At 52.1% G+C, this 20,853-nt stretch overlaps 1 protein-coding gene and 1 pseudogene across 1 annotated transcript; both read right to left on the reverse strand.

The window, feature by feature from the left end:
• Nucleotides 1-6,286: 6,286 nt before the first annotated feature.
• Nucleotides 6,287-15,349, reverse strand: LOC141988949 (perforin-1-like). Its single transcript, XM_074955097.1, has 3 exons — nt 15,343-15,349; nt 9,006-9,537; nt 6,287-7,397 (listed from the first exon to the last, which is right to left on the reverse strand). The coding sequence occupies exons 1-3, from the start codon at nt 15,347-15,349 to the stop codon at nt 6,287-6,289; spliced, it is 1,650 nt and encodes a 549-aa protein (XP_074811198.1).
• Nucleotides 15,350-15,778: 429 nt separating this feature from the next.
• LOC141988958 (perforin-1-like) lies at nt 15,779-19,869 on the reverse strand (annotated as a pseudogene).
• Between the last annotated feature and the right edge of the window lie 984 nt (nt 19,870-20,853).

Consider the following 20,853-nt stretch of genomic DNA (forward strand, 5'->3'; position numbering starts at 1 on the left):
CCCCCAGCAGGGTGGGGGGTTCTCTCTCTGGTGAGGTTTAATCCTGCAGTGGGATTGGGATCCTATGTGTCCCGCAGGACCTGCTGCCATATTAGCAGGAGCAGGTGAAGTCAGTGTATTGTGTTGATCAGGTGAAGGAAAAAACCCCCAGATTGTGGGAATTTGCTGGGAGATACTAAATCTTAGTTTTACCAGAAGTAGCCCGTCTCTTCTCGTGCTAGTGTATTTATACCTGCCTACTGTGATTTCCACTCCATGCATCTGATGAAGTGGGTTTTAGCCCACGGAAGCTTCTGCCCAAATCAGTGTCTTAGTCTCTAAGGTGCCACAAGGCCTCCCCGGTTGTTTTTCCTATTTGGGAAGTTGCTACTTGTTTTCTTTGAGCTTGGCTTTCCTGCACATATTTCTCTCGCATGCTCCAAATCCGGGGTGGCGCTCGGGCTCAAGTCAGATCAGAGAGTCGCGCTCCCAGATTTTGTTGCTCCGAGACCCCACATCCTGTCACAGGTGTAAAACCAACGAGGAGTCCCGTGGCACTTTAGAGACTAACACATTGATTGGGGCACAAGCTTTCGTGGGCCAGACCCCACTTTGTCCAATGCACAGGGGTGTCCGTGTGCACGCAGTGCTGCGAGGAGTTCTCCCGCCCAAAGGTTTTCAAAAAGCAAGAATGACCCCGACATGCACATAACTGGACTGGGAGGTTTCACAGTCCTAAAAACGGTGCTGAAGCCAGTTAAAAAAAATCCAGGTTTTTTTTAAACAACTTACTTTTTATAACCATTAACAAACAATCGGCATCTTTTACGGCAACATTGTGGTGCCATTTGATTCCCATTGCGTGTGAGCGACACCTGACAGCCGTGTGCCACAACAGGATTTCAGCAACGTAAAGCAAGTTTTCCTCTTTTTTAAAAATAAAGCTTTAATACTTATATTTAAGCAAGGGATAGAAAAGAGATTTGATGTCTGTTCCAACAGGACTTCAAGTGTTTTTTTACATGGCTTAAGCAAGATTTGTTTTATTCTTTTAGTGGAAAAAATTGTGTCTGATTTGTGTTTATAATATATTGACTAGCTCTTTCTTTCTTTCTTTTCTCATCCATTCCCCTTTCTTTCTTTCTTTCTTTCTTTCTTTCTTTCTTTCTTTCTTTCTTTCTTTCTTTCTTTCTTTCTTTCTTTCTTCCTCTTCTCATCCATTCCCCTTTCTTTCTTTCTTTCTTTCTTATCCATTCCCCTTTTCTTTCTTTCTTTCTCTTCTCATCCATTCCCCTTTTCTTTCTTTCTTTCTTTCTTTCTTTCTTTCTTTCTTTCTTTCTTTCTTTCTTTCTTTCTTTCTTTCTCTTCTCATCCATTCCCCTTTTCTTTCTTTCTTTCTTTCTTTCTTTCAGCATGGGGAAATCCATCTCTCTTGCAGGATTTGCCCGATGTCAGGTTTCTGTGGGTGAGAGCAGGATACAAATGCAAGGAACAATGCGGGAGTGCGGTAGGGTTGCCAACTCGGTTGGACCATTGCCGCAAATAGTGTCCAGTCTGAGTTGGCAACCCTCACATGGGAGTGGGTATCGCAGGGAGGAATTTAAAAAATAGTCCTGCTCAGGGCTCTTGAATAGTGACAACTGCTATTGTTACATGTCATCATTAGACTCCAGAGTCAGCGGGCGGGGGGATGATAGATATGAACACTCCTCACTTCCCTGTGTCAGCTCCCAGTTGCCCCCCACCCCACATGGGCACCACTCCCCCCCGTTCTCCTACCCCTCTGCTGAAATCATCAGCAATGACAGAGTAAAAACTGACATTTAAAGGGTTATCATTAGGCTTCAGAATCAATGGGAGTTAAACTATAGACATGAATCCTTGTTTGGTCTCTCCGTGTCCACTCCCAATTGTCCCATCCCACATGGGTATCACCCCCATTCCCTTCCCTTGCCTCATCCGCCCAAACCATCAGTAGGTCAAGGTACAGTGATGTGCCAGCAAGTGACATCATTAGTTTCAAGTGAACAAGCCCATAGAGACAAATGCAGCCAGTTCTCGCTGCTCAGGGCGGTTGTGTCAGGCTCTCTGCAGACTCTGGCAATGGTCACACTGGTTGGATGGCGAAGGCTGAGGTGTTGCAGAATCTACTTATTCCACACCACCCTCAGAGACACATCAGCCAGGTTGGGTGTTGGAGAACAGGGGAGTGCTCTTGTGTTTGTGGCCTGGGGAAGGATTCCAGGACTCCTGGGTTCACCTCCCAACACCCTGTGTGGCCGTGGGCAAGTCGCTGACTCATGCTGTGCCTCAGTTTCCCTTCCTCACTCTGGGTCTGTCTTGTCTGCTTGGACTGTGAGTTGTGAGGCTGAGGAACTGGCTCCTACAGAGCTCAGCGCCCCCATTGTGTGTGTGCTGATCTCTGGGACCCTGGAGAAAATGCAAAGTGACCCAGTGGAGTCAGGGCTGGGTTCTGATCTCAGTGACCCTAACGAGCCATGTCTTTCTTGCCAGCTACAACTGAGGAATTTGCCCCTCACGCTCCACATGCAATCACCGAGCTGTGAGTCAGAAATCCTGCGCTTGCCCTTCTGGCTGCTTCTCCGCCTCCTGGCCTCGCGATGCCGCGTCCCCTCCCTACATCATGGGATGGGACATGCTTTGTAGGGAGTCCTTTGCGGGGAAACAGAGGTGCAAATGGGAAATGTGTCGCTCTCCCCTCCCCTGGCTGGCTCATTACAGCATCTCAGCTGACAAATGATTGGCTGGTCTGGCAGTTTTCCATGCCCGCACCTGTAGACATACAGACACACGTATGGACTCTGCCAATTTGTACAGCTCATTTATTAAAAATAATGAACGCCTGAATAGATCTCTGTGCATTCGAATCTGCTCTAACTCTCTAGACCTCACTCCTCTCCCAGAGCTGGAGATGAAAGCCAGGAATCCCCACTCTGCTCTAACCCACTAACCTTAAATACTCAAAGGAAATACTATCTTTAAATTCCCCCTGTAGCCTGTGGAACTCATTGGCACAGGATGTGAGTTAGGATTCGGAATAGGATCTTTATATGGGGAATGGAAGAGCCAGAGTTATACTCCTAAGAGTTTAAAACACATATGTTTGAAAGGATTGTAAATGTCATGCTCCAGGGCTTCAACTGCCCTCTGATTAATGAGGGTCAGGAGGAAAGTGCGCCCAGGAGGGCAGGTTATTCCAGAGTTGGCCACAGTGTAAGACTGGCTAGATGGGCCCATTGGTCTGACCTGGGGTGGCATGGAGATGGCAGGATACCAGGCTAGATGGGCATGATTCAGGGTGGAAGGGAGGGGGCAGGATACTAAGTTACATGGGCCCCTGGGTCTGACTTTGATCTGGGGTGGCAGGGGTGGGATGGGATATCAGGTTAGATGGGTCCATTCTCAATGATCTGATCTTGGAAGGGGAGCAGGGTTAGGGTTAGCGTAGGGGTTACGTTAGGGTTAGGGGAGGGGAGCAGGCATATCATTAGAGCAGGATTTAGGGGTAGAGTAATGGAGTCAGGTTAGGGTTAGACTAGGGAGCAGGGCCGGGGAGCCGGCTGGACAATCAGACCTGCTTTGGGGGAAGCACTTTACGTGGCCAGCGGAGAGATTAGCTTTAACCAGCGCTCAGGCTCAGCGTGTTATGGTCGGATCCCTGCTGCTGACCCAGTGGTGGAACCATCCGCCACTGTTCGGGCCCTGGGCTGGGACCTGGTGGAGTAAGGTGGGCCTGGGTCCCCCTACCCCCTGCAGCCGCCCCACCCCTGGAGTGGCAGCTTCCCCACCTTAGGGCAAGAGGCCAGCGCTTGTCTAAGGTCTGCCAGAGTCAGTATGTCAGACTGTTTATTACTCCACCCAGCCTGAGGGCCTGAGCCCCTAGACTGTTTGGGGCTCTGCTCTGCCTGAAGGCCTGAGCCCCTTGACGGTTGGTTGTTTCTAAGCGCTACCTAGGGGGCCAGGGCTAATTCTCCCCCAGTAACCCTTGTCTTGTCAGGGGCCCAAGATTGAGGAGGCATGGCCTTCCTCCGAGACTGACGCTCCTACAACTGGTCACCTACAATGCACTGAAAAAATGTCCCATGAAGCATTACACCAGATGGTGGCATGGGGGATACCAGGAAGCCTACCCAAAATGCACCACCTCCGCTGAGGACCCAGCCTCTTGGGTGGCCCAGACAAAGGCAGCCCAGCAATGTCAGACAGCGCCTGTCGGCTGCCAAAAGACCTGACAGTGAAAGTTTCAAGGGTGGATGTGGCATGTAGATCTGGTGTTCAACAGGAGACGTGGCTCCTACCTTCAGTGATCACCGGGTTCCAATATCCTGTTAAAATCAGTACCCGGAAAATGTAACCTTGTAAGGAACAGCAAGGATTTCACTAGTAAGAGAAAGATAAGTTAGATCGAAGCAACCGATATCTTTGTAAACCATTTTCCAACCATCAACGTTCACCTCCTGTCCCACTCCTGGAAGCACAGCGACCCCTAGCACCACACTGGGGCACAGGGGCCAGCGGGATGGCCAAGGGAGAGCGCCCCCTACTGAGCCCCCTACCCTGCTGTCTGCAGCATAGTGCCCCCTAGCGCCACATTGGGGCGTTGGGATCAGTGCTTAATGTCCGAGCACAGCACCCCCTACTGAGCCCCCCAAGGCATTCCCTGCAGCAAACTGCCCTCTACTGCCATGCATCCCAATCCCCGCCCCCCTGTACGAGCTGGTCCTATATATGGCCTGTAGATGGAAGAAGCTGCATATCCCCTCCACGATACATTGGCAATATTATTAACCTGCAAATATCAGCTGTGCACTATTAATACCCCATAATAAACCTGTCCATCTCCTTGTGTACCTCTGCTAGCCACCCTACTATGTCCCTGAAAGAAACACTTCCCTTGACTGGCATTAGCCACATTACACTGGATTCCCCATTGCAGCAAACTCATCCAGCTGTCCAGCTCCCCTGTCTTGTCACGCCTCTCTCCCCTCCGGCCCAGTGCCCCCTTAGTGTCCCCAAACACGTATTGCACTCGCTCATTTCTAATCTGCTCCATCTTGGTCCAACTCAGTGGGGTTAGAAGAATGACACGGATTCCTGTCTACAAACTTTCTTTCACAAATATTTATTGAGGCAGAGAGATACATTTGCAAAGAGCCAGAGATCTGGAAGCCTCCCAGAAGCAAATCATTTTGTGGTGGAGCTGCAAAGCTGCCTGGCAGTTTTCCGTGCTGGAGCTATTTAACTTGCAGTCAGTAGGGTTCAGAGTTAACAGCCCACATTTACCAGTTAGCTGCACCATGGAGCTATTAATCCTGGCTGTCAGCAGATGCAGGTAGGGGTGACCCAGGAAGACACTTTAAACCCAGAGTTAGGGGGATTTGTCCTTTCCAATGTGACCCCAATGCAGGGCCATCTCCTGGAGCCTGCTAACAGCCTGAATCAATAGCCCTGTGGCATGTCCTCCTGGGTGTTAATTGTGAATGTTACCAATTGCCAATGTTATATTAGCATTAGATGCACTGGATACATATATTGGTTGCTTGCTTATGTAACCCTGAGGCACTGAGACTACTAGAGGGAGAGTGAAGTCTGGCTGCTTTACAGCCTGGGTTAAGTGCCAGCGAGCTTTTAGCTCATGCGGTAGAGGCTCATGGCTTTAGCCCCAAAGGTCCCAGGTTCAGTCCCACTCGCCAATGACCCGGGTCGGTCAGTATTACGCTTGGATATGTTGGAAGCACTAGATACAATGATTGGTTGATTGATTGGCTGGATGGAGATGTTGGATGTAGGGGGCCCATACTTTAGTTGATTAGATGGATTGCTAGGATGACCTTGATACATTAATTGGTTTGAAGGATACATTGGATGCACTGGATACAGACAGGGGCTGGTTGATTTCTTGGCTGATTGGTTGGAGAGATTTCATGGATGTTCTCGATAGATACATTGATTGGTTGGATGGATTGATGGATAGTTTGGATGCACTGGATACATACAGTGCTGTATTGGTTGGTTGGTTGGAGACAGTTCATGTATGTACTGGTTCAATGGCTCAGGAATTGGCAGTTAGTGCTGGGATGCTTTTCCAGAGAGAGTTGTGAGGGTGACTGGTCCATGGAAGGGAGGAGGCCGTTATGGGCATAGGAGACACCGATTCCCGAGCAGAAATGACAGCATGAAGCCCAGTGGCATCAGAAGAATGGGAGCTAGGAAATGGTTTGAGGGACAGGGAACACTGTTGACCAATGCACACCCGTGCCCCTCTTCAATTCCCTAACCAGGGCGCTCACCATTGCCCCTTCCCTTGGACTATGCTGTGCTGGGGGGGCTGGGGAACATACTCAGAACATCGCTGGCCCCGAAGGTTGGGCCCACAGGGCAGACTGTAACGGAACCAGATGCGGCCACGTTTCAGGTAGCACTCCCTCTGGCGGGGCCCCCCAGATTTGAGCGGGACCGTGCAGGAGCCCAGCAGGTCATCCCTCCTCCAGTCTTTGTCCCATACCTCGACACGGAACTGGCTGGCGATGGTGACATGGATGGTGCCGAAGTCCATGTGTCTGTACCAGACAGGATTGTTGTTGTTCGAGATGGTGCGAGTCCGGATCTCCCTCCCTTCAAAGAAGACCTTGACATAGGCATCAGTAGCACCAATGGGGTCGCCCCGCAGACCATTTGCCCGCTCCACAGTCACCGTCAGCCTTGCCAGGCCCCGTTGCTGCGAGCAGCACATGGTGTTGGTGAAGCTGTCCCCAGGGCAGACGCAGGAGCAGGGGTCGAGGGCGCTCCGCCGGGTCCCCGCTGGGCAGCTCTTGGTGCAATCCATCCGCAGGGCCCTCTCACGGATGTACTCGCTCACTGCCTGCCTCAGCGCCTCCCGCTTGGGGTCGTTCTGCCCCACCAAGGTGTGGATCGGCCTCAAGGAGTAGGTGAGAAGGCCAGGGAGGGACTCCAGGGTTTTCATCCAGTCTGAGAAGACCCCAACGTAATTGTTGGAGAAGAGCAGGTCGGCCGTGTTCTTCCCTCCTTCCACCTCTACGTGGCGCTCCCGGTACGTCTCGTGAAAGCTCTGATGGAATTTCAACTTATTTTTCTTCGCCTTGCACTTGCTGAAGCTGAATTGCAATGAGGCCACCCCAATATTCACGGCCGCCTCTGTGCTCAGACAGTCCTTGATCTCATTTACGGTCAGCCCATCCAGCGCCGCCTCGCAGACCCGCACCGCAGTCACGTCCTGCACCCGGCCCCCCAGGGATGCCTGGGACACATAGTGGGTGCCGTAGGTCTGAATCAGATGATGGTACTCCGGCTCGGAGGCCTTGTTGTACAGGCTTGGAAGGTTCTTCACCGCCTGGGTGAAATGGCTGGTGAATGGAGGTTTCTCGCTGACCCGGAACCTGCCCCAGGGACCCAAAGAATTTATGGGACAATTAGAAAATCCTCCATAGCTAGCCAGGTTCAGATCAGAGCAGCAGCCCCTAGAGGGGAAAGACCCCATGTCCCATTCCCCACCCCACTGACCCAGCCAGTCCCCTGCCCTCAGGCTGGATCTCAGCCAGCACCCCTGTGGCTCAGGTGTGACCCTAACAGCACCCCAATGCCAGAGGACAAGGGCTCCCTGGTATCTGGCAGTGAGTCTCAGCTGGCCTGACCAGTTCAGTGTACCCCACCTCACTCATGTCGTCACCTGAATCTAAAAAGGGCCACGTAAACTTATCAACAGCAAGCTAATGCCACGCTGCTCATTGCTATCAATGCGAGGCCTCTGTATGGAGGACACATCCAAACACGCATACGGGTGGGAAATTCTGTTATCAGAGTGAGTCTGCCAGGTAGGGCGATAGATACTCCACCCTCGACAAAGGACTGTGGTTCTGTCCCTGGAAGGCATCTCCAAGGCGCAGTAAGAGACAAGGGGACTGCAAATGAGGGTCAACAGGACCATTAAGACGGCAGGGGGAGGAGAGTGCAGGAAACAGATCGATTTGCATTTTAGCAACCCCAAGCAGGGGAAGAAACCAGTAAGGACTTTCCTTGGCCAGCTGACTCCACGTCACCTTCCTCACAGCTTGGGTGGACTTTACTATGGCGGGGTGACTGTAAGGAGAATCCATTGCAAAGGTTCACTGGACTATCAAGGGAAGGGCTGAGGACCCCAAATGATCTTTCACTTAAGAAGAGAAAGGACCCAAACACAATGGACTCAGTGGGAGATCTCGACCAGAGGGGTGGTCAACCATCTCGCTGGAAGGTAGATTGATAAGGAAACTGCCTTGCACAAAGGTTGTGCCTTGTTTTGTTACATCTTAGCCATCAGAAAGCGCTTTTCACTTTGCTTGTAATCACTCTTGTCCTTATCCCTTGTGCTTGACCTCACTCACCCTCCTCTCTCCCTTACTTCAGAAACTTGCTAACCCCTCCCTGTGCTGTGTTTGATGTAAAGTGCATGTGAACTCCAGTTAGCCCAGCAAGCTGCTGAGTGTTGTATCTTTAAAGGAACAAAGGAACCTTAAATCTCTCAGAATGGGCCATGAGAGGGCCAGACATTGCAAAGCAAATGGTTTGGGGGACACTTGGGATGGGAAGCATGTTGGGGTCATTGACCAGACTGTGCTGGAGGTTAACATGCAGGCTGCTGGGATCAGAGTAGATTGGCTCACTGCTGGCTTGTGGGGCGTCCAGAGAAGAGACTCACAGAGGCAGAGGCTTTTGAAGCATTTAGGGTTACAAGTCAAGCAGTGACACAACCTCTCACTAGCCTTGATTGCACCCCAGAACGAGACAGCCCCCTACAAGGGAAAGGCCCTGGATGGCTGAGTGGTACCACTGTGCAGCTGTTTCCCAGCTGCCCCACCCGAGAGGTGGCTGCATCTCAGCACTGGGCGAGACATCCTGGTATGTCATCACTGTGCAGTTGTAACCCATCTGCCCCTCCCCAGAGCTAGCTGCATCTCAGTGCCAGGCGAGCCATCCCCAGATTGGGAGGTGTCCAAGCTGGTCCTTACCCATAATATTGGCAGGAAACCTCATGCCTTATGAAGGCATATTTGTCCTTCCGCGACTTCTGCGTGACGAATTCGGCCAGTTTGGAACGTGAGCCGGCCAGCCCCACCTGGACATTAACCATGGGCACCATGGACACTTTCAGCCCCACCTTCCAGTCGTTCTGCACCACGGACGCCGCGGACTCCATCATGCCCATGGCCGACTGCTGCACCGAGCTGCTGAGCTTTCGTTGGCACGAGACGCGGACCCTCCAGTCCACCGCGGCCAGCGGCAGCCTCTGCCACTGGCCTCCCTGCAGCGGGTTCCGGCACAGGGTGCAGGTGCCATTCGGGCCGCGCCACTGGCTGGTGTCCACCAAGTAGGCCCCCGTCCGGCCCAGTGTGGTCACATCAATCCCCTCCCCCACCAGGTTGTGCCCGGGCACGAAGGCTGCATTCGTGCATGCAGCAGCCGTGCCCGTCTGGCATTCGGGGGAGACCACGGGGAGGAGGAATAGGAAGAGGAGCATGAAGACACTAGGCTTGGGCACGGCTGGTGTGTTGGGGCGGCAGTCTCAGAAACCCCTACAGGGAGAGACATATAGAGATCCTGCATGAATCATAATTCAGTAGCAGGCAGTTCCACAGGTTAACTTACTTATATGGAGAGAGAGAGACAGAGACAGAGGCATTCAATTACCACTGTCTTTTTGTCAACCACTGGGGCCCCCTAGTGGACATTGAAAGTGGTGTATTTTATTACATTTAGCCACCGATTGAGGGTCATTTTCTAGGGTTTCATCAGCCCAATCAGACCCACCTCAGACTCATAGGCCCATCTAGACTGGTATCCCGAACCCTCCCTACCACCCCGGATCAGACCCAAGGGCCCATCTAGCCCAGTCTGCAATCTCTAACAGAGGCCAATTCCCCCTGCCCCTCGTTAATCAGAGGTGGGTTCAGACTTTGAAGCATAAGACATATCCCTTTTAAACAAATTTATTTAAACCCCTTCGGATTATAATTCTGGTTTTCCCAATGTCCAAAGAAAGTCCTGTTTGGAATCCTGCTAAACTCTCGGCCCTATTCGTCTCCTGTGCCAATGAGTTCCAGAGGCTATGAGGCAATTTCAGGACAATATTTTCAACGCATATTTAGTGCAATGGGGTCCTGATCCATGACTGGGATTCCCAGGTGCATCCATAATTCAGATAATAAATAATCATAATTTCTTTCCAGGCAGGTAACTTGCTGTGTGGATTTTTCTATCTGTTGGCTACTCTGTCTCACTACTGAGAACGCAGAAGAGAGCTTACAGGAACGTTCGCCTGGCACGTAAGGAGCGGAAATGGTACAATTACTCCTGGGTTCTATTCTCAGCTCTGCGACAGACCCCATATGACATTGGACAAAGCTTTTAATCTCTTTGGGCCTCACTTTCCACATCTGTAAAATGGGGAGAATAATCCTGCCTTTGTTGGCTTAGAGCTTCGGGACAGGGATTTTCTCTCCCTGTGTGTCTGGACAGAGCCAGTCATAACGGTGCCTTGATCTCAGTCAGCTGGGTCTGTGCAGCGCCCGGCACAAGGGGGGGGCCGTGATCTCCCTTTAGGCTTCTAATGCTAGCATAATAAACATAAACATTATAGTGAGACAAGGCGGGTGAGGAAATATCCTTTATTGCACCAACGTCTGTGGGTGAGAGAGACCAGCCTTCAGCTCTCCAAGGTTCTTCGTGTCTCAGGAAGAAGAGCTCGGTGCAGCCCAACAGCTTGTCTCTCTCACCAAGAGAAGCTGGTCCAATAAATGATATTTCCTCACCCGCCTTGTCTCTCTATTACAGCAGGACCAACCTGGCGACGACACCACTGCACTAAACAGATCTGGCTATTCTCGGTTTCGATGTCATTTTTAAATGTCGCAGCCAATCAGTTCCCAAATGTCAGCGACTGTTCTAGGCGTCGCCGGGCAGAGCCCTGCACATTTTGGGGGGTAGTCGGGAACCCAGGAGAAGGAAATGGGGGACGCCCAGAGCCCCTGGCATCGGGTTAGCAGAGCCAGCAGCATCAGCTAAATCTGGAATCATAGAATATCAGAGTTGGAAGGGACCTCAGGAGGTCATCTAGTCCAACCCCCTGCTCAAAGCAGGACCGATCCCCAATGTTTGCCCCAGATCCCTAAATGGCCCCCTCAAGGATTGAACTCACAACCCTGGGTTTAGCAGGCCAATGCTCAAACCACTGAACTATCCCTCCCCCCCAGAAATTAACCTGTCCCAGCAACGCCCAGTTTAATCTTGCTCAGCCTCCCAGTGGGGTGTAACCTGTCGACACCCTGAATAACTGATCTGCCAGCCAATCACAAAAGAAATGAGAATGGGGGGAAATGGGAATGGATGCCCTGAGCTCGAGGGGGATGGGAGGAGGCACCCAGGCAGCTCGTGGCGGGGCAGAAGGATGCGAGGAGCCCAGGGAGGAGGTGCTTTGAGCTCAGACAGGAGAAGCAATGACATGTGCAACCCTCTGGGTAATTTACCTTCCCCAGCAGAAGACAGTGGCACTTGGGGATCCTGGGGTCCTGTCCAGGGTCAGGAGGGCAGAGTGCTCTCATGGGCACAGAATCTTCTGCCCATTTGCCGCAAACTGGACCCCTTCTCCTCCATCCTCTCCAACCAGTGCCAGTCCCGTCTCTTCCTCCCCCTGGCGCCTCATCCCAGTCTCCTTGTCCAGCCAGCCCCAGGCTTCCCACCGCCTGCCAGGTCTCCATCCCAACTTCCCTGCCCAACCAGCCTCACTCACCCCTCCTCCAACTCTCAGTCACAGCATTGCTGCCCTCCTGGTCTCTCCCAACTCCTTGCCCGAGTCTGCACCTTCCAGCTCCCCCCCTTGGTCTAGTTTTTATCCGCTCTGTGTTGGAATCAGACACTTCCTCCTCTGCACCGCCTGGGTGCCAGGACTGGAGGGTCGCTAAGACCCCAGAAGCAGCAGGCTCCCTGCTCGCTGGTCTGTTGCCTGTTAGGATATAGATCTTCAGGCCTGTCGGTAAAGGCCTGTACTCGAAGAATTTAGGTGTATTCTTATCACCTGTCTAGTTATAGAGGTATAAAAGAAAGAATCAAAATCACTGTCTGCCGGTGTAAGGTCCTTCTCTTACTGTGACAGTCTGAGGCCCTGTTCTTAGGCTAAGGCCTTTGGCTAAGCAAGAGAAGCAGCCATAAGCTGGGAAGCGACCGGTCACCTCCTCCCATTCCAAACTAGTCACATTGAAATCAGGTGCTATTGGGCTGTTAGGATACAATCCTGTCCTGATAACGCCCATCGCCTCCAGAGAAAGGGAAGTGCCTAGAAAATGTAAAAGGAAACTGAGTTTGATAGCATCCTGTCTGGCAAGAACTCACTTATCAATAGCTGGGATGTGAAATCCTCACTTCTGTATTGTTTTGTCCTTATACGTCCCACTTTGCTATTGTTTGTCTGTATAATCTCTGTCTGGTTCTGTGATTGTTTCTGTCTGCTGTATAATTAATTTTGCTGGGTGTAAACTAATTAAGGTGGTGGGATATAATTGGTTACATAGTCATGTTACAATACGTCAGGATTGGTTAGTTAAATTTCAGGAAAATGATTGGTTAAGGTATAGCTAAGCAGAACTCAAGTATTACTATATAGTCTGCAGGTTTCAGAGTAGCAGCCGTGTTAGTCTGTATTCGCAAAAAGAAAAGAAGGACTTGTGGCACCTTAGAGACTAACCAATTTATTTGAGCATAAGCTTTCGTGAGCTACAGCTCACTTCATCGGATGCATAAAAGTGGAAAATGCAGTCTGCAGTCAATCAGGAAGTGAGTGGGTGGGTGTGTGGGGTGTGTGGGTGGGGGAGATGGGAACAGGGAATGGGGGTAAGGAAAATGGAATCATGTTTTGCTAAAGGGGGAAATGGGAACAGGGAATGGGGGTAAGGAAAATGGAATCATGTTTTGCTAAAGGGGGAAATGGGAACAAGGAAGGGGAGTGGGGAAATTGGAATCATGTTTGGCTAAGGGCAGGAATGGGAACAGGGACACAGGTAAGGCTCTGTGGTGTCAGAGCTGGGAAGGGGGACACTAAGGAAGGAAACTGGAATCATGCTTGCTGGAAGTTCACCCCAATAAACATCGAATTGTTTGCACCTTTGGACTTCGGGTATTGTTGCTCTCTGTTCATGCGAGAAGGACCAGGGAAGTAAGTGGGTGAAGGAATAAGCCCCCTAACACTGCCCGGCCCCAGCCCGGCCTGGAGGAGAAATTACAGGGAAAGTCCTGCTCTGACAGCAACAGACGCCGGCCCGGTATGAAGAGCCAGGCCACTAGAGCAGTTAAAAAAGAGATGGCAAGAAATTTTTTAATGTGGGCAAAACACTGTATTTTTCCTTTGCCTCTCTCTTGGGAATGGATTAATTGTTTTGGCTGAAATTCTCCCAGAATATTCAGCTTGCGGTAGACACCGGCCAGCATGGAAAATTTCAGCTCAGATAGTTAAAGTCTAGTAAGGAAGAGTCAACTGAAAAGAGTGTCATATGATGGGAAGTCTGGGTTCGCTTTAATAACAGGCTAGGCTACCAACACCGTCTGCAATGCCAAAATGACTCACCTGGAGCTGAGATGCAGCCACCTCTGGGGAGGGGGAACTGGGGAACAGCTGCCTACCCAGACTGGGGGGCACAGATGAGGGCTGTGGTCTTTGAGAAGAAGATGGTTATCCAGGGAGCCCTGAGTAGCACAGTGGTCATCAGTGGGGTACGGTGCTGCCCCCCTAAATTCCCCAGCATGCCCTCTCCCCAGTGTCCGTCACCCCGGTCTGGATCTGCCCCTCTCAGCCCACCCCCCAAGTTGCCCTGCCCCCTAGAATACCGTCTCCAGTGGATCCAGCAAAGCGCAGGGCTCCTGTCTCGGGATCCAGCGCACGTTCACCGGCTAGAGGCCGAGCTGCCCAGATCTGCCTTTGCCCCCGTGTCTCAGCCCCAATTTAACCAGCAAGGTGCCGCCCTCTAGATCAACATAGGAGCTAGCTGTCACCTGCCACTCCCGCATCGAGACAATGAGCCACTGAGAATCACTGGGCTGGCAGAAGTGGGGGTACTCTGGGTGCTCTGAGTGGCTGAGAGATTGGTGCCATGACGGACTGAAGACACATGGAGCAGGGTGAGGGCAGCTGGGCATTACAGGGTGCCATGGGGAACCACTGCCTCTGTCCTTCCTGCACTGACCCTATGGGCTCCCCTTACCTCTTTCCCCCCAGTCCCATTGTGCCCTCTACCCCCATTCCCAGCATCCTTTGTACTTTCACAGAGTTGGGGCCAGAAGATTAGAGGATCTAGTCTGATGCCCTGTGAGCCCAGGCCAGGGAATTTTACCAGCTACATTTGTATCGAGCCCACCCCTTGGGTTAGACCAAACCATTCAGTCTTCAGAAGGCCAGGCTGTGCCAGGGGCAGGGAACAGGACCCAGGTGCCAGCCATGCCTGCGGCCCTTGCCGTGGCAGGGAATGAGGTGAGATATGTCCCGATGATCCCAGGAGGTGCCAGCTGCAGAGGGAGCAGAAAAGCTCCCACAGTCCCTGCCAGTCTGCCCTGGGGGGAAATTCCTTCATAGCCTCATATCTGGCAACCCTGCCCCACCAGCCAGGCAGCCCGAATGGGGGTTTTCTGGACCAGCTCAGAGCACTGAACCAGCCAGTGTCTAGTCTCCAGCTGTGGCTGATCTCAGATGCTTCAGAGGAATTGGGGATGGGGTGGGGAATCCCAGATGCTGGTTAATTATGCATGTGGGGGGAAGGGATTCCTTCCTGACCCCTGCAGGTGACCAGCTGAAGCCCTGAAGCATGAGACTCGACTGTGGTCATTGTCTTAGTGCAGAGCTGTGTTATGAGCATGTAGCAATGCACAGGTCCTTTAGCCAGTCAGTCCCAGTCTCCTCCCCAGCTCCCAGTCCCAGTCTCGCTGCCCAGCCAGCCCCAGCCTTCCCTCTCCAACCCCGATTCACAGTTTCTCCCCTGCCCCAATCTCTCCAGCCTCCTTGTCCCCATTTACTCCAGTCTTTTGGGGAAAGTTTGCCAAAGTTCCAGGCAACTGGAAACAGGGTCTTGTAACGTGACGCTTTGGGCAACCTTAATAACAGGCAGTGCTTATAACAGACATCTGCTTATAATGTCGTGACAGCTCACCTGGCACTGAGATGCAGCCACCTCTGGGGTGAGACAGCTGTGAAGTAGCTGCTCAGTGATGCCGCCCGGGGATGGCTCACCTGGCACTGAGATGCAGCCATCTCTGGGGTGAGACAGCTGTGAAGTAGCTGCTCAGTGATGCCGCCCGGGGATGGCTCACCTGGCATTGAGATGCAGCCACCTCTGGGGTTGGGCAGCTGGGAACAGCCACACAGCACTGTTGTGGGGTGCAGAGGAGGGCCAGTGTGCTGTAAACTTTGGGGAGAGGATGGTTAACCAAGGAGCCCTGGGTAGCAAGGTCCTTAGCAGTGGGGTACCTTCCCCGGGACCCCAACCCCTGCTCCCCACCCCTCGTTCCAGCCAGCTTCTCCCTGCAGGAACTTTCAGCCCACCTGCCCCCCTAGCTCCTCTGCCCTTAGACTACCTGACTCCAGTGGGTCCAGCAAAGAGCAGGGCTCCTGCCTCAGGACCCAGTGCGTGTTCACGAGCTAGAGGCTGAGCAGCCCAGAGCTGCCTTCGTCCCCCCTCATCTGCCAGCTGCCGCCCTGCTGGACCCAGCATCTGGCAGCCGGCTGGGCAGCTGGGGTGAGGCTTTTTCACCCGCCACTTCCTGTTAGAGACAATGGGCCATTGAACACCACTGGGCCTGGCAGGAGAGAATCTGGTTTGATGAGGGGGAGGGTGGGCATGCGGGGTAGGTGCTGTGGGGGAGGATGGTACCAGCCCTGCCCAGAGCGCAGCGGCTCGTTGCAGGTCCCCAGCGGGTCGCTGTCATATTTGTTGTTTTCGTCCCAGACCTGGAGGCGGAGCTGGCTGGTCCCTGCCACCCGCACAGGCCCCAGGTCCAGGCAGATGCCCCAGACCGGGTTGTCGGCGTTCCACACGCTTTCCGTCCATACCTCCCGGCCCTGGAAGGAGACCTTGGGGTAGGCGTCGGTGCGGCTGGTGTAGTCGCCCCACAGGCCGCTGGCCCGCTCCACCGTCACCATCAGCTTCCCCTGACCCCGCTCCCGCGAGCAGCACATGGTGTTGGTGGAGCCATCCCCGGGGCAGACGCAGGAGCAGGAGTCCCGGGCGCTGCGCTGGGTCCCCGGGGGCAGCTCCAGGTGCAATTCCTCCACAGGGCCCTCTCGGCGAAGTACTCGCTCACTGCCCACTTCAGCGCCTCCCGCTTGGGGTTGTCCTGCCTCACCAAGTTGTGGATGGGGTGCAGCGAGTAGGACACCAGGCCGGGGCTGGCTTTGAGGCTCTCCATCCAGGCCGAGAACACCTCGGCGTCCTGCCCCTCAGAGAACAGCAGGTCGGCGTGGCTGTGGCCGCCCGTCACCTCAGTGTGGCACTTGCTTTGGTCTCGTGGAAGCTCCCCTTGAAGTTCTGCTTCTTCTTCTGCTCCTCACACTGGCTGAAGGCCGTCTGGGCCCTGCCCTTCCTGGCCCTGATGCTGACGGAGGCCTCCAGGCTGAGACAGTCCTTGACCTCATCAGCCTTCACCCCATCCAGCGCCGCCTTGCAGACCCGCATGGCCGTCACGTCCCCCGCCCAGCCCCCCCCAGCTGCAGCAAGCTGTGGGTGTAATCCTCCAGGACGTTCCTCAGGGCCTGGGTGAAATGGCTGCTGAGCGAAGGTTTGTGGGTAACGCGGAACCTGGGAGAGAGAAGCGGCCACCGTGTGACGTACCGTCGGACATTGGCGTCTTGTGAGGGTAGAGCTCAGTGTTCTAGATCCACAGACTCTAAGCCCAGAAGGGACCATTGTGATCATCTAGTCTGACCTCCTGGATAACACGGGCCAGAGAAGTGCCCTGAATGAATCCCTGTTTGAACTACAGCTGGTCTCCTAGGAAAAAAATAACAAAAACCATTCCGGATTTCAAAATTGTCCATGATGGGAAATCCACCATGGCCCTTGGTGAATTGTGTCCTTATTTCCTGTCTGAACTTGGCTAGCTTCAATTTGCAGCCATCAGACCTTATTAGACCTTTGTCTGGTAGATTGCAGAGGCCGTGATCAAAAGCTTATTACCAGTGTAGATTGAATAATTTATTCTGAAAATGTGAGGTCACAACAAACCTGCCTGCGCCTTTACGGGATTGAAGAGATACTCATAACTCTTATTATGCACGATCTTTGGAGAATATAATAACTTACAGGCATGTGATCTATTGCTGATTTCATCATGTGAAAGATTTCAGCTAGCTAAGGTAATTCCTAGGAGGAATTCTGTTTTCTTTCAAGGCGACAGGTCTCAGATGTGAGAGGAGATAACACTATGGGCCATAAATGTGTTTACACAAGTTCTGAAATGAGGCTGGTAACGTGTATGTCCTTTAATCTTCTGTACTATTTCCTTATATGCTATGATTTGAGAGGCACATATGTGTCCTTGGGATTGACGCTTTGTAGCATATGTGTGACAGAAGGCTTTAATTGTAAGGCGTCGAAGGTATCAGTGGGCAATTGTAAATCTAAAAACCTTTTCATCAAAAGATAAACAGATCAGCAAGATTGTCTTATCAAAGATGCCACTGTGTTATCAAGAGCTAAGAATGAGGTCATAAAAGCTGTAATTCCTATTTTAATATTATTAGCTTACTTCCTTTTAGATACTTTCCAAAGTCTTTATTCTTTCAACTTGAAGGCAAACACTTATGGCTGGAAAATAGGTTACAGAAGAGCGATTACTTCTTTCTAACTTATCTTCCTCTTACTAGTGAAATCCTTGCTATTCCTTAAAGGGTTGCATTTTCTGGGTAATGATTTTAACAGGTTATTGGAATGCGGTTGTCACTGAAGATAGGAGCAGCACTTTCTGTGGAAGTGCAGGACGACATGCCACATCTGCCCTCAAACGTTTCACCGTCAGATCTTTTGGGAGCTGACAGATGCCGACGTTGCCATGTTGCTGGAGTTTGTGAGCATTTGGCTGCTTTCGTCTGGGCCACCCAAGAGGCTTTGTCTGCAGATGGTGTGGGGCATTATGGGTAGGCATCCCGGTATCCCCCATTCCATCATCTGGTGCAATACCTCATGGGACATTTTTGCAGTGCATTGTGGGTTACTAGGTAATTATGGGAGCTCAAGATGAATTCCGTTCCCTCCATACTGGTATTCCCGGGGAGAAGACATGATAAATAGAGAGAACTAGTGGGATATAAATAGAATTTATTATTTTTTATTATTTGTGTTGTTGTATCATCTAGGAATTCTAGCCATGGGCCAGGACCCTAGACTGCCAGGTGCTGTACCAACGCAGAATAATGTAAGCAGGGTCGGAATGAGCTTTCCGTTGACATCTAGGGATGAGCCATGTAATAGGCCTTCAGGAGCTGACCTTGTTTGCATGAACACACCCAGTCCTGCCTAGGTGAGCAGCGTGATGGGGCTGCTTTGCCTAAATGATCATTTTTGGCTGGTGTTGGATTGCAAATCACTTTGTTATTGGGGGCAGGGGTAATAAAGGGATGTTATCCTTGTTGTGTGAATCAAGGGCAGCAGAGCTGTGCTTGGCCTGCCCTGAGTGAGAGGTTCGCCCTCATCTGAATTGCACTCACTAGGGAGGGGACAGGGGTGCCAAGAGATGAGGGTAGCTGGGGATATGTTCTTGTGCTTGGTGGTGTCCATTTGACCTACCTCTCTTTACTGTGTATTAACAGAGGTGATTAAGACTCAATTGGGAGTCTTTTGTTTGCGACCAATAGAGCTCAAATCACTGATAACCGGGTCTAGACTTCCCCACTAACAGGTGAAATCACTGAGAGCTGTGTGGGGGGAGGGATAGCTCAGTAGTTTGAGCATTGGCCTGCTAACCCCAGGGTTGTGAGTTCAATCCTTGAGGGGGCCATTTAGGGATCTGAGGCAAAAATTGGGGATTGGTCCTGCTTTGAGCAGGGGGTTAGACTAGATGACCTCCTGAGGTCCCTTCTAGCCCTGAGAGTCTATGAAGTGGGGGACCTCAAGACATCCCAGAGCATGTAGAGCAGCTGGTGAAGCAGGATGGTGAGCAGATGCTAGAGCAGCGAGTGGAGTGACTGGCAGGGTGACTGATGCCAGAGCGAGCTCCCGAACAGCAGAGCGGGCAAGGTGCCTTCCCCTCCCACCAGGGTGGGAGGTGAACTCTCACAGATGCACTTCTGAACTCTGGGTCTTCACTGACCGTGATCAACAACTGTGAATGGGGACGGAGAAGGGAGGGACACATTAAATGAACTTTTGGTTGTTGGACTCAAGAACCTGAGGAAAAAGCCACTGCTCAACGCACACTGGGGTGGGTCTTTTGATCATGGTGTGCTTATGAATCCTGCCTGTAGAGTTTTCCTAACTTAATGTCGGGTGACTTCCCTCCTCTTATTCAAAGTTTCTTTTCTACACTCACCAGACTCTGTGCTTGCGAGTGGGGAAGTATTATCTGTCAGAGGCCCCCAGGAGTGGGAATTTTCCAAGGTTACTGGCTGGGGGCTTGAGCCAGTTCTGTGTTATATTGTTGAAAAGGAACTCCTAGACATTGAACCTGGCACTTATTAATGCCACTCCACCTGGCAGATGGGTTACAATAAAAAGACACTGTTTCCTTAAAGATCTTCCAATCTAAGGGCTGGTCTACACTAAAGCTATAAATCGGCCTAAATTACGCCCACCTCCGTCCCACCCCCTGCTCCTCCTCTCACCTGAGGCCCCGCCCCTTGGCCATGACAGAAGCCGGAGCTGGGCTCTGGTAAGAGACACGGCAGCCACTCAGGGAGATGGGTCACTGTGGGGAGCCCAAGGGTAACAGAACCTTTGTAAAAGTGTGGGTGGGGAAGGACAATGTGGCAGAGGAATCCCCCCATCACCTCTGGGCCCCACTACTTCTCTCCCCCATTGCCCCAGCTCCCTTCCGTGGCCTCACAGTGCAGCCCCACCACACGCCTTGCCTCTTGACCACAGAACCCCCATCCCACCCCCCTACAATGCCTACCCGTAAGGCCAGCCCTGTGTTCACCTCATTTCCAAACTCCACTGCCTTCATGGATTGGCATGAGGATACACATGCTACAATTAAAACTCCCAGGCTCAGAGTGTAGTAAGATCTAAACACAGGCTACAAGCATTAAGACCTACACTCCTCCTCTAGTGGCTAAAATTCGTGGTCTCAGTATATTAGGATGCACCCAACAGGGCCACAATGACAGGATTCATATTAGAGAGACAAGGTGGGTGAGACAATATCTTTTATTGGACCAACATCTGTTGGTGAGAGAGAGAAGCTTTTGAGCTCCCAGACCTGAAGAAGAGCTCTGCAGGGTCGCAGTGCCAGAATGCATGCTTGCAGTATAGTGGGGATGCACTCAATCCCTGAGTATAAGGATTCATCTCAAAGGCGCCGACTCTGTGGGTGCTTCAGGGCCAGAGCACCCATGGAAAATATGGTGGATGTGGTGGGTTGTCACCCCCGTGTGCAGTCTAAGAGCTGTGGGAACCGCTGTGTCCCCTAACCCTCCAGCTGGGCTGGTCCCTCTCACACTACTCTGCTGGTGATACAGCCAGCCTCTCCAGGCCCTGTTATCACCCAACACGACAGCAGGTGGCGCCACACAATTGAGCTACCTGAATGCTTTACCAAAGCCACTCAAGGACAGACAGAAGACATCAGCCAATTTCCCAGCTCCCCAGGCTTGCATCCTTGCTGGAGTAG

Source organism: Natator depressus, chromosome 6, assembly GCF_965152275.1.
Source record: "Natator depressus isolate rNatDep1 chromosome 6, rNatDep2.hap1, whole genome shotgun sequence".
Classification (NCBI taxonomy): domain Eukaryota; kingdom Metazoa; phylum Chordata; order Testudines; family Cheloniidae; genus Natator; species Natator depressus.